Below are 14,231 nucleotides of genomic sequence, written 5' to 3'. Positions count from 1 at the left end.
GTCACTAGGGATTTTATTTTTCTCAAGTAAAACCAAACTATTGGCTGATTTACTCTTAAATGGTTTAGAAAAGAGTATTAAGAAAGTCAAAAATTTGAGAATCTCATTAGGCAGTTATTTTTGTTGTTATTAATGAACATATCCATCACCTCACATATTTATCTGTGTGAGCATGTGTGTGTATGTGAAAGAGTGAGAGAGAGAGAGAGAGAGAAATTATAAAAGAAATCAGTTTTTTTGGAGATCCTTTGGAAGATTGGAAAAAAGGTTATGTTAAAAGTAATGACTCTTCGGGCACCCAAGAGGCTCAGTCAGTTAAGTATCTGACTCACTCTTGATTTTGGCTAAAGTTATGAACTCAGAGTCATGGGATTGAGCCCCAAATTGGGCTCCACACTGAGTAGGGAGTCTACTGGAGATTTTCTCTCCCTCTCCCTCTGCCTTTCTTCTCCGTGTGTGTGTGTGTGTCGCTCTCTCAAATAAACTTAAAAAAAAAGTAATGAATCTAAGCATCAACACAGATACTCAAACAAGACTGTACAATATTGAGAAACGAATGTCAAGTCTATTTAGAATCTGTGTAGGCAGGGGCACCTGGGTGGCTCAGTCATTTTACCTTTGGCTCAGGTCATGATCCCAGGATCTTGGGATTAAGTCCTGCATTGAGCTCTCTGCTCAACAGGGAGTCTGTTTCTCCCTCTGCCTGCTTCTCTCTCTCGCCTGCCATTCTGCCTATTTGTGCACTCTCTCCCTGTCGAATAAATAAAATCTAAAAAATAAAAAGAACCTGTGTAGGCAAGACAAATTTCACTATTCACTGTTCATTGAATCACTAAAAGTAGTTATCTTTCCCCTTAAACTTTAGTTTTTCCCTACTAAAAATATTGAAGAAAGGGGTGGAGGAAAAGTGATTGTTTACCCACTCTGAGCAAAAGAAGTCGGAGGAGATAATTTTAGTTACACTGTCTTAGTACCTGTTGAAGAGGGTAGAAGAGGACTTATCATAAATATAAAACCCTTTTCTGCCAGAGTAGCTGAGACTTAATTTAGCCCAACCTCCTTTATCTTGGAGTCAAATCTAAATGTTAGAGGGTTTGCATGGCACTAAGGCATGTGTGTGGCTTGTACTAGTCTCTGATTGTCTCATGTCCATGTCTGCATATGTTGAGTCATCCATCACCTCTCCTAGTCTTAAGCATTGATCAACTTAGACCATTCTTAGTTTGGTGTCTAAAGTAGACACTTCTGTGTGATGAGTGAAGGAAATGCAACAATTCAAATTTTCTCTACTGCTCTGGGTTATTAAAATTGTGCCGAGACACTCTCCATGGAGCTGGGAAAAGAATGTAAAGTGCAAGAACTCTTAAGCAATATTCACTGACATCTACATTCTGAGCAAGTAGCTGTTAGGTCTCCCTTCTCCAAACCTTTACTAGCTTTGAGAGATAAGAAAGGAAACTAAATATTGCCCCCTAAAACTTCAAATATTTTGACTAAATAAAAGAACCTATGAGACTTTATTTTGGAGACTAAATCAGGAAAATTTCTTTGTAAACTCTCAAGTCATTTCTTTGAGGTGATAAAAATAGATTTGACTTTAAAAAGGGAAAAGGCTAAGAAGGAAAACAAGAAATATCAATTTATATTTCATAAATTTTATGTATATTTTAAATATATATTTTTAAAATAAAATTGTATATCATGTGCTATATATTTTTAAAATTTATTAGTTTATTTATTTATTTATATTAGAGAAAGAACACAAGTGGGAGGGGCAGAGGGAGAAAGAGAGAGAATCTCAAGCCGACTTCTCAGCAAGTGAGGAGCCCCACATGGGGCTTGATCTCACAACCCTAAGATCAAACCCAAAACCAAGAGTCAGATGCTTAACTGACTGTGCCACCCTAGTGTCCTTCATGTTCTATATATTTTATAGACAGATTTATAAAATAAGATAATTTATAATGTTACACATTCATAATATATATGTATCTATAAAATAATACTTATTATATGAGTTGCATTTCAACTTTTTTTCCAGTTTCATTGAGAGATATTTAACTAACAGCACCATATAAGTTTAAGGCATGCAGCATGATCATTTGATTTACATATATTGTGAAAGGGTTAGCAAAGTAGGTCTAGCTAATATCCATCTTCTTGTATAGATAGAATAAAAATAAAGAAAAATGAATAAATATTTCTCTGTTATGAGAACTCATAGGATTTACCCTCTTAACAACTTTTCTACATATACAACAGTGTTAACTATAGTCATCATATTATATATTGCATCCCTAGTATTTATTCATCTTATAACTGAAAGTTTACCTTCTAACCATCTTCCTTCAATTTCCCCTACCCCTGCCCTGTGCACTTGGTAATCCATGTCTGATCTCTTCCTATGAGTTTGTTGGTTTTAGGATTCTACATGTAAGTAAGATCACACAGTATTTATTTATCTCCATCTGACTTATTTCACTTAAAATAGTGCCTTCAAGATCCAACCATATTGCCTCAATCAGGTTGTAGGATTTCTTTGTTTTTTTTTATGGCTAAATTATATATATATATAAAATAAAAATATATATTTTATGTATATATAAAATCTCCATTTGTCTACTGATATACATATGTATATATATATCCATTTGTCTGCTGATAGACATTTAGGTTGCTTCCATGTCTTGGCTATTTTAAATAATCTGCTAAGAATATGGAGTGCAGATATCTCTTTGAGTTAGTGTTTTCCTTTTCTTTGGATATATTCCCAGAAGTGGAGTTATGAAATTATACAGTAATTCTGGTTTTAATTTTTTGAGGATCCTCCATACTCTTTTCCATAATGGCATTATAATTTACAATCCCACCAACAGTACACAGGGTTCTCTTTTCTCTGTACCCACACCAGCATTTTTATCTCTTATCTTTTTGATGAATGCCATTCTAACAAGCATGAGGTGATAGTACTACTCATTGTAGTTTTAATTTGCATTTTCCTGATGACTGGTTATATTGAGATTTCGTGTATCTATTGGTTATTTTCTGCATATTCTTTGGAGAAATGTTTATTCAAGTCCTTTGCCCATTTTTAATTGGATTATTTGTGTGGTTTTTTTGGCCATTGAATTGTATTAGTTTTTTTATATATTAAGCCCTTATCAGATACATTATTTGCAAATATATTTTTCCATTCCTAGGAGCCTATTATTATGGTCTATTTCTGGCATGGCAATTGCTTGAGCTTTGAGGATGGGGATTTGCATTTTGGGGATGGGGGTAGTGGTGGCTGAGAACAGTTGGATAGGGCTTCTGGCTTGGTTCTGTACACAACTGGACTACAAAACGGGTTCTGAGGTTGCCTGAATTCTCCAGGTAGGAATAGGTACTATATTCACTTATAAATTGCACTGTGAATTAGCTTCCCTTTTCTGGCTGGTACAGGATCCAAGGCCCCAGAGACTTTGTAGCTCATTGTTTGGAAGCTGAGTCAGGCAGAATGGACAATGAATCCCTTGGTCAAATGAGGCCACATGTTTTGCTCTTTTGCAAATGGCAGAAGCCATGACTGTGCTCTCTGTTCAAGTGCCACTGTGTCTGGCACCGTTGAATGGGCTGTGCAACTTCCTATTTGCTCTGTTTAGGTTCCCTGCTCAGAGAATCTGAAGGCTGTATTCATCACTAAGAGGGACTACAGATTAAATCCCTTGAGGTGGGAGAAGCAGTGGGAGAAGCAACTCTAAAGCCAGTAAAGCTTTTTGTTTATTGTTTTGACTCAAGCTGACTTATACTGTGAGTTCCCTGACTGAACAAGGCCACTTGTTTTGCTCTACAAAGTATCAAGTTGGCCTGCCGACCTCCGGGCTTTAGCATCACTAGGCTCCACTGCTTCCAAGGGTTTGACCAGCCCTTCTGGTCAGATGGGGTGGAGAAGACACTCTACAGAAGGCATAGCTAGGATTCAGTTTCTTGCGTAGGCATGGGCAAACCAGGCTCCAGGGCTGACAAAATTCCTCTTTTGAGAATCTTAATTAGACAGATCTACACCCCACTGAGTTCCTGGTCCAGCTATGCTCCTGACTTGGTTCAGGTGAGCAGAACCACTGTTTGGGATTACTACTTGAGCACTGCAGGTATGAATTAAGTCTGCCAAGATCCCTGTACTGATTGTTGCAAGTTTCCCTCCTTGCTTCTTCATTCATCATGATCAGATCCAAAGTGGTTGGGCCCCTTAGATTCCCTGCAATTTTCATGGTGCAAGATCTGAGTATGGATTGCTGCAAAGTGGCCCACACTGAGGGGCCCACACTGCACCATTGGTATGCCCTCTGTGTTCTCTTTTTTCCACTAGAGGAGCCTGAGTCTCGGGGGAGACCTCTTCTTGTGGTGTCATGCTGGCCAATGTTGTCAATTTGCAGCTGCTTTCCTTACCCTTCTAAAGCATTCCATTCTTGGTCTCTGTAGTGCAGGGGGCTGTTCCAGCCTCATCCTCACATCCAGGATTCTCTCAGTGGTGTCTTGTTTTTGAATAATTGTTAGTTGTTCTCTTTGGGAGAATGAAGTCAAGAAAAACTTATGTCATCATCTTGGTGATGTCATGCATAGCTTTTTTTTATTGAAGTATTGTTGACACACAATGTTACATTAGTGTTGGGGGTACAGCATAGTGATATGACGAGTCTACATCTGATGCTACACTCATGCTACCTTCTGTCATCATACCACACTATTACAATATAATTTGACTATATTCCCTATGCTGTACCTTTTATTCCTGCAACTTATTCATTCCATAATTGGAAGCCTGTATCTCCAACTTCCCTTCAAGCTTTCTGCCTATCTCCCACCCCTCTTCTCTCCAACAAACATCAATTTGTTCTCTGTATTTAGAGGTTTGTTTTTGCTTTTTGTTTGTCTTGTGTTTTTGGATTCCACATATGCATGAATTCCTATGGTATTTGTCTCTTTCATTTCATTTAGCATGTTACTTTCTTGGTCCATCCATGTTGCAAATGGTGAGACCTCATCCTTTCTTATGTCTGAATAATAGTTCATTTCATATATATATGACATCTTCTTTATTCATTTATTTATTAATGGACACTTGGGTTACCACAATGTCTTGAAAAATGCTGCAATGAATACAGAGTGTGCATATATTTTTTTTCAAATTAGTGTTTTCATTTTCTTTGGCGAATACTCAGTAGTGGAATTGCTGGATCATATGGTATTTCTATTATAAATTTTATAGGATACCTCCACACTATTTTCCACAGTGGCTAACTAATTTATGTTCCCACCAACAGTGCACAAGGGTTGTCATTCTCAACTTTTTAATTTAATAACATTTTCTCATGTTCTATAAGAAATATAGAAATTACTAGTCATAACATTTCTGATACTCTATTGAAGGATATAAATACTTTATTTATTCAGTGCTCACTTTTTCAAAATAAAAACTAGATTCTCAATAAATATTTGTTAAACCAATAAGTTCCTGCATGATAGATTTGTGTTTGGGTTGGATTTCTATATTAATTTCATAAGCTCTACTACGGAAAAAGTTATGTTTTAACATTTCCTCTTTTGATACCATTCCAAAATAATTGACCTAAAATAGGGTTAGGAACTTCTTTTTATTTCAATTTTCTCTTCATCATATGATGAAGAGTAATTTAGGTCATAATAGATATCTTATTAGATCATTGCTGGATATCTATTTTTAAAAACTGCTGTGTTTCTGTTTTATTCTGTTTTCACTGAAATCTTTTTGTCAGTTATTGCTTAATGAGTTTATGAGTCAAAATAAAAATACTTAGATTATATTTATGATCTGAAACATTCAGAATTGTTGTTCTCTCCCTCTCTCTTTGCCCCTCCCCTTGTTCTCTCTCTTTCTCTCCTTTTAAAATAAGTAAATAAAATCTTCACAAAATCAGAATTGTTAATGAAAGGTTAATTGAGAAATAAGCATACAATCTACCCTTGGACTTCTTTCTTGCTAGTGGTTGGGAGTGGTGATGATGGTGGACAAAAAAATTTGGCAAAAAATATGTAACAGAATTTATCTTAACTCCTCTTTTCTTGTATTTTGTCATCAGAAGGATATAGAAGATAATGGGACAGAGACATGTCAATGACTTAGAAGTGCAGGTGAAGTGGGAGACTACCTTAATAGAAGAAATGTATCATCTTAAATGTAGTTCTGATAGGAAAATGTCAGCTCTTTTATAAAAGACATTTAGAATGACTCTCACCCTAATAGAATACTGTAAAATACTATAGTGCAAACAAAGGAGGGATAGTTATCTTGTGCTGTCATAGAAGATTTCTGAGAACTGAGTTTAAACAATAAATAGCAATTCATCATTTTAAGTTTCTTAGAATTTGCACACGTAGAGATAACATACATACAAAAAATACATGGAATTATGGAAATGCATAAAGTATTGGTTGATTCTAAATGTATGACATAGTGAAAGGCCATGTGTGAAGAGAACGTGGTAGCAAATCAATCTAAGAGTAGGCTGGCTGTGGATTGGAAAGGACACTGTGCTAAGTGCTAAAGTTTTAGAACTTGATTCTAGCCATAATATTAAGAATTCAGTATTCGTTACGGTTGTTCTTTCTAACCTCAGTGAAAACAACATACAGAGAATTTTTCAAATGATAAATTTGAGATCCTATCTTATGTGATTGTTTCTAATGTAACCCCTGGCAATGTTTTGAGTATAATTACTATTTAGATCACTATTCAGTAGTTTTCACAACTGACAGAATTTGTTTCAAAATAAGCCTTCAGTGTTCATCTTCAGAGAGTTATGCCAAGAGTTGTATCAGTGGGCTTCATTCTTTGCTTTAACATCTATGTAAATCTATGGAAAGTCTTAAGAATATTAAGAGCTTATATTGCTATCAGCAAGATTCTCTTTTACATTTCATGTTCTCATTCTGTATGTATATCCTTTCAGTACACAAAAGAAATAACCTTACTATTTCCTTGCTATATGACCTGCAGTATAATTTTTTGTAAGTTTTTAATTTGCAGCAAATGTTGAGATGAATAGATTAGAAACAGATTAAACTGTGATTAAGCTGTAGTTTTACTACAGATCCATTAATTTACCTATGTCCCATTATACATCCTAACACATTAGCATAGTTTCTGTAACATGGCATTAACTATTTTCATTCTTCTGAAAAAGACATTTTATATTGAACTACCTACAGGATCTAACCACAACCTGCGCTAGTAACAAAGAAAATAATTTTTGTGGGATCCAAATGTCAATCATTTTCCAGTTTGCAAATTGAGTCCAAAACATTGCAATGATAATGTCATTGTGATTTTTATCCATGCAAGTACCAATGCCATAGTCAACTTCTAAATATCTAAATATCTAAAGTTGTTATAGAATTAGATAAGGAGATTGCATTAATGAAAGTGTTCCTAGGATAGCAGCCACACTTCTACTACCTTCCTATGGTGATGACATCCCTGAAAATAGCCTGTCAAAAATAAGACAAAGAGTTGGGAAAACTTTATGGCAAATTTAACTGTGAAATAACTGTTTTCTCCATCAAGAGAATTGCGATAAATGTTTTGCAGAATTTAAAAGTCATTCCCAAATTAGTTTCAAAGAATTGACTGCAAATGACAGTCCCCAAAAGTGTTTTTTTCCTTCTTTTTCTCCTTGTCATTGCCAACTCAGAGCATTAAGAAAATCTAACACTGAAAGGACTACTCCTGTGAGATGTGAAAATAATTATATGTTCTGCCTGAACTGATAGGCAGAGAAACATTCCATCTCAGATTCTGCAAAGCATGTCAATTTCAAGTTTGCATGTTTTCTGTTTCTACTACCCACAAGTCGTAGAAGCAGTGATTGGAAAACAAAAGCATTATCCCTACAGCAAGGAACCTTGAAAATTGGATAGATGACATACTTTCCCACTTTTAGTGTAAAATAAATGAAAAGTGTTATTTCTGGCTATAGGTTTTGGGATAGATAATGGAAACCATTTTACAAATTTGAGCCTCAATAATTTTGCTATAACAAGTGGGTTCTGTTGCATTAAGAGTAGAATATTAAGAATACATATTTATGTAGTCAACGTGCTTTTAAAAATTATCTTGAGAAGAATTGCATGAAATAGATCTAGTTTTTCATTGACTTCAAATTTAAATCCAAGTTTATTTCCTATTTAAAAGAAATGTCTAATAGAATAAATTAGAACCATTTCAAAATAAATCTCTCTCTCTCTTTTTTTTTTTTTTAGATTGTTTGGTGCCATAATACTAGTAGTGATTCTGTAAAATTCCCATTAATTTGCAGCATTCCAATACCTCATTCTCTGTTGTTTTCTATTCTCAGGTCTCACTATGATTTTTACCATATGTGGTAGACTAAAGACTTCTTTTTCTGTTAACCTGAAATCAACTCTTATTCTCAGACTTTTTTTTTTCTTGGTTTTGTACAGCATAACACTGAAATGAAAAAAATAAAGCAAGTGTTACCAAAAAACAAAACCTTTGTCTTTTGCCATGCAGTGAGAATATATTGATGAATGTGATTTTTTAAATAACACTTTTTTATTACAGCAGGGATAGATATATTGTATAGGAAAAAACAAAATTCAGGAAGCCATAAAAAATCAGTTATAATGCCTCTTATTAAAATTTTTGTTCATATTAAATAGTCTTTTTTAAGGATGATATCTGTGCAGTTTATTATTAGATGAGATTTTATATGCAGTTTTCCCCCACTGGAGACTTTTTAAAGCATTTCTTGTTATTAACTAGATAAAAATACATGAATGCCTATTATTGCAACATATGAAATATTTGTAATTGCTTTTACAATTTTCTAATATTTTAATATTTAGGTTGTTTACAAATTGTTATTAGCATAAGGGAACTATAGATAACTCTGGATTTAACATTAATACTAGAAACAAATGGAACAGGGGCACCTGGGTGGCTCAGTGGTTGAGAGTCTGACTTTGGCTCAAGTCGTGATCCTGGGGTCCTGGGATAAAGTCCCTTATTGGGCTTCCTGCAGGGAACCTGCTTCTCCCTCTGCCTCTCTCTCTCTGTATTATTTCATGAATAAATAAATAAAATCTTTGGGAAAAAAAGAAACAAATGGAACAACAAAAATAAACAATAGAATAGAAATAGAAAAAAATAGAAGCAACAAAAAATAAAGATACCCTAAACTCTATTTCAAATAGTATGAGAAGTATGATGCTCTTCTTAAGATACTTACTTATGCTTGAAGAGTTATATTGATATATTTTCTCATGTTCTAGTATCTTTTTTCCTTCTAGTCTCTCAATGTTATTAATACCATACTTTCAATGACTGACATTTCCCCTCGTCATGTATCCCTTAATTTGGAGAAAATAGTCCCATTCTTCAGACAGCACTATCAGAAGATTGTTCTGTTTGGGTGAATTTTATTAAAGGAGGGAAACGGAGAGGATTACTTCTGGCATAGCAAATTATTTAAAATTGAATATCATATACTGTTACAATAGAATTTCTTAGGAACTCCCACAACATAGACTATTCTGCTTGTCTACAGTTTTTCCTAGGCCCTCTGGCGTTCACCCTGGGCCTAAATGTTGCCACTTCTGCATCCTCACCTCCACTTTCCAGCTCTCTATCTTTTGCTTTCTTTTTTTTTATTACCAACTACATTACTTCTCTTTGGCTATGCCTGAACTTCAAACACTCACATTTCATATCACAGGATAATTAAGCAATTATCACACACCATTTGTATACAGGAGTCCTTATCTTTCCTAACTGAAGGCCCATCAGAGTCCATTAAAGTATTGTGTTTTGTTTTGTTGAAAGAACCATTTATTTTACTGGACAGATCGATTATATTGCTATCTAGAAGGCCAGCTAACCAGAGTCACCTATTTATTTAATAAATAGGTTTCTTTTCATAGCATAGATAAAGCAAAATGAATGACAAATCTCTGCTCACATCCGTAAGACAGATTAATGTGAAATTATTGTGTCAAAATAGATTCTGTATATCGAGGAATTTTGTCAGAAGTTATAATACTTATATTTCTATCAATAGTATGTAGTTGAGTAATTATAAAATACTATTATTCATATAGTATCAATTTGATAGGCTAAAAAAATGATTCATTAATTTACATTTCTATTTCACTACTGAGGAACATAAATTTATGTCTTTTGTCTTTTGTAAATTTTTCACTTGTTTCTAATACTGGTCTATTCACTGAGAATGACATTACTAGCCAGTACATTATTTCAATTACTCTGAATTTGACTGAACATATTCTTAGAGGAACATTGAGCTGGAAAGCAAAATAATATGTTGTGGATAAAATGAGTATAGATATCACTGTGCTATTTAGTGATTTCCAAATTTTCCTTTATCTCTAAAGTCCTAACTTTACTCCTTGAGAATGCAAATGAGGGAAGCTCCAACAAATTTATCCCTCCTACCAGCTCTGTGCATGGATAGTGTGATTAAATCAGCAACTCCTACCCATAGAGACAAATGTTGAGGCAATACATGGATGCAGCAAGCAAAGAATTATGACAAATGGGAGAAGACACATGAATAGATAATAATAATGCCACTGAGAAATATATCTTGTCTTTTTCCAAAAAGTGTTTCAATTTAAGAGAATAATATTTTTCGCTATTTCTTCCAGATAGGGTCAATACTAGGAAAGCATTCAGTTACCCTACCCTCCAAGAAAATAAATTGGATTGAAGTTAAGATACAAGGTTTACTAGAATATTTTATCTGTGAGTTTTGGGGTGAAAGAACAATAAATGGTAATACCTGATGAACTGGCTGCATTATAATAACCTGGAACTGTCCTCTTAAGTCATATTAGTGTGTTTATGTTTATCATGTTAGTTCTTTTATATGCTTGAGAAAATCTCATTTAGCAACTGATAGACTGACTGCTCTCAACTAGGATGAAATTCTTTGGAGACACCTTCTTGGGTATAAAGGATAATACATTGCCCCTATCCGCAGAAGTCTACTTTTCTTTTTGACTACAGCACATATCAATGTGAATAGAGTACTCTATAAGCAAGCATTCACAGAATCAGAATAGTGCCCAAGAGTGTAAATATTAGCATCATAGAATATTTCCACATAGCATCACTGTTGCTGAAAAATGTATGATGTGATAAGCTTTATGCCTGTTTAGAGTGAACTACATCCAGGAGTTGAATATGTTCAACTGAGACTGAGTTTTGGGCATACTATGATTTCTAGGTAAGTACTACAATGTACTCAAATGTCACCCATGTCACATGTAATCGATGGCAATGATACTTGTGGTGACAACCTATGCTGACTCTTGAGTGTGGGGCAATGTAACTAGCAAGGTCTGAAAACTGAAGGGACTACAAGAGAATGTCTGAGCTGAAATAATCCATACCTGCTAATCATTGTACCTTAAAACTACACCCGTCCTTAGTACACGGATAAAGCATTTTAGAAAAGTCTATTATCATCTACACAAAGATAATTATCCATATCTTCATATTTTATCCACAGCATCTTTTGTTCAACTTTTGTAAATATCTTTATTAAAAATATTTATGTGAATTTTATGATATGCAAGAAACTTTGTAAGTACTTTACAAGTATTAACACATACTTAATCCTCATAGAAACCCTGATAAACAAGTCTTTTGCCCATTTCATGATTGGATTGTTTGTTTCTTTGCTGTTGAGATTAATAAGTTCCTTATAGATCTTGGAAACTAGCCCTTTATCTGATACATCATTTGCAAATATCTTCTTCCATTCTTTGAGTTTTGTTGACGGTATCTTTTGCTTTGCAAAAGCTTCTTATCTTGAAGAAGTCCCAATAGTTCATTTTTGCTTTTGTTTCTCTTGCCTTCATGGATGAATCTTGCAAGAAGTTACTGTGGCCAAGTTCAAAAAGGGTGTTGCCTGTGTTCTCCTCTAGGATTTTGATGGAATCTTATCTCACATTTAGATCTTTCATCCATTTTGAGTTTATCTTTGTGTATGGTGCAAGAGAGTGGTCTAGTTTCAATCTTCTGCATGTGGATGTCCGATTTTCCCAGCACCATTTATTGAAGAGACTGTCTTTTTTCCAGTGGATAGTCTTTCCTCCTTTGTCAAATATTAGTTGACCATAAAGTTGAGGGTCCACTTCTGGATTCTCTATTCTGTTCCATTGATCTATGTGTCTGTTTTTGTGCCAGTACCACACTGTCTTGATGACCACAGCTTTGTAGTACAACCTGAAATCTGGCATTGTGATGCCTCTAGCTATGGTTTTCTTTTTTAAAATTCTCCTGGCTATTCGGGGTCTTTTCTGATTCCACACAAATCTTAAAATAATTTGTTCCAACTCTCTGAAGAAAGTCCATGGTATTTTGATAGGGATTACATTAAACGTGTAAATTGCCCTGGGTAACATTGACATTTTCACTATATTAATTCTTCCAATCCATGAGCATGGAATATTTTTCCATCTCTCAACAGCAAAGAAACAAACAATCCAATCATGAAGTGGGCAAAAGACATGAACAGAAATCTCACAGAAGAAGACATAAACATGGCCAACAAGCACATGAGGAAATGCTCTGCCATCACTTGCCATCAGGGGAATACAAATCAAAACCACAATGAGATACCACCTCACACCAGTGAGAATGGGGAAAATTAACAAAGCAGGAAACCACAAATGTTGGAGAGGATGTGGGGAAAGGGGAACCCTCCTGCACTGTTGGTGGGAATGTGAACTGGTGCAGCCACTCTGGAAAACTGTGTGGAGGTTCCTCAAAGAGTTAAAAATAGACCTGCCCTACGACCCAGCAATTGCACTGCTGGGGATTTACCCCAAAGATACAGATGCAATGAAACGCCGGGACACCTGCACCCGGATGTTTATAGCAGCAATGGCCACGATAGCCAAACTGTGGAAGGAGCTTCGTGTCCATCGAAAGATGAATGGATAAAGAAGATGTGGTTTATGTATACAATGGAATATCACTCAGCCATTAGAAACGACAAATACCCACCATTTGCTTCGACGTGGATGGAACTGGAGGGTATTATGCTGAGTGAAATAAGTCAATCGGAGAAGGACAAACATTATATGTTCTCATTCATTTGGGCAATATAAGAAATAGTGAAAGGGGGGAATCCCTGGGTGGCTCAGCGGTTTAGCGCCAGCCTTTGGCCCAGGGGGCAATTCTGGAGTCCCGGGATCGAGTCCCACGTCGGGCTCCCGGCATGGAGCCTGCTTCTCCTTTCTCCTGTGTCTCTGCCTCTCTCGCTCTCTATCATGAATAAATAAATTAAAAAAAAAAGAAAGAAGGAAAAAAAAAAAAGAAATAGTGAAAGGGAATAAAGTGTAAAGGAGAAAAAGTGAGTGGGAAATATCAGAAAGGGAGACAGAACATGAGAGACACCTTACTCTGGGAAACAGACTAGGGGTGGTGGAAGGGGAGGTGGGCTGGGGGTGGGGGTGAGTGGGTGACGGGCACTGAGGTAGGCACTTGATGGGATGAGCACTGGGTGTTATTCTATATGTTGGCAAATTGAACACCAATAAAAAATAAATTTATAATAAAAAAAAAAGGACCAGGACAGCATGACATCGTGAAAACGATACTGGACTTGTAGTTCAGAGGCCTGGATTCAAATCTTAGCTCTGCTAGGATCCAGCTGTATAACGTAGAATAGATTAATTTTCTGATAAAATTTATTTCATTGGCTACAAAATAAGTAGGAACACTGGAAAAAGAAAAAAAGAAAAAAGAAACCCTGATAAACAGGCACTCTTATCATCTCTATTTTATAGTTCAGGAAATTAGGGCATATTAAAAAACAAGATTCAACCAAGTGTAATTTAAAGATCTTATTGGCTTTATTTAACAATTCATGATTTGGTTAGCATCCAATCTAGCAGAGAGAAAGAACCTTCAAGGAGCTTTACAAAATGAAAGACTTTTACAGGCAGGAAGGAGTGGGACAAGGCAAAAAAAGCTGGGTGGTTATTGCCAGGTCACCTTCCTTTAGAGGATGGCAGAGGTCTATCAAGCAGATTACCTAATTAGTGCTGATTATTGCAATTCCTGATTGACTGGTTTAAGATTCCATTTCTGGGAGAGCTGAAACTGTAATTAAGTCGTTTTGATGATGTGGGGCTTAGCATGAGTGACTCAACTTTTTTTT

General features: G+C 35.4%; 2 protein-coding genes across 31 annotated transcripts in view; one reads left to right on the top strand and one right to left on the bottom strand.

The window, feature by feature from the left end:
- LOC144322204 (uncharacterized) overlaps window positions 1–14,231 on the top strand; it is a 233,116-nt gene that overhangs the window by 14,140 nt on the left and 204,745 nt on the right. The gene's annotated exons all lie outside the window — the stretch shown is intronic.
- The window catches only part of LOC144322202 (uncharacterized), a 58,846-nt gene that overhangs the window by 24,519 nt on the left and 20,096 nt on the right, over window positions 1–14,231 (bottom strand). For 5 of the 23 annotated variants that reach the window (XM_077911964.1, XM_077911963.1, XM_077911960.1 and 2 more), the window contains 2 exons: window positions 8,348–8,488; window positions 4,432–4,546 (listed from right to left, as the gene is read on the bottom strand). The exons of the other annotated variants lie outside the window; for them this stretch is intronic. In XM_077911964.1, coding sequence (XP_077768090.1) covers window positions 4,432–4,546; window positions 8,348–8,484 — 252 coding nt within the window. In that variant the 5' untranslated portion in view covers window positions 8,485–8,488. The remainder of the gene's footprint in view (window positions 1–4,431; window positions 4,547–8,347; window positions 8,489–14,231) is intronic. 23 annotated transcript variants of the gene reach the window in all.

Source organism: Canis aureus, chromosome 10, assembly GCF_053574225.1.
Source record: "Canis aureus isolate CA01 chromosome 10, VMU_Caureus_v.1.0, whole genome shotgun sequence".
Taxonomy (NCBI): Eukaryota; Metazoa; Chordata; class Mammalia; order Carnivora; family Canidae; genus Canis; species Canis aureus.
The sequence above is the reverse complement of the archived record's forward strand: the minus strand, read 5'-3'. Positions and strand labels throughout refer to the sequence as shown.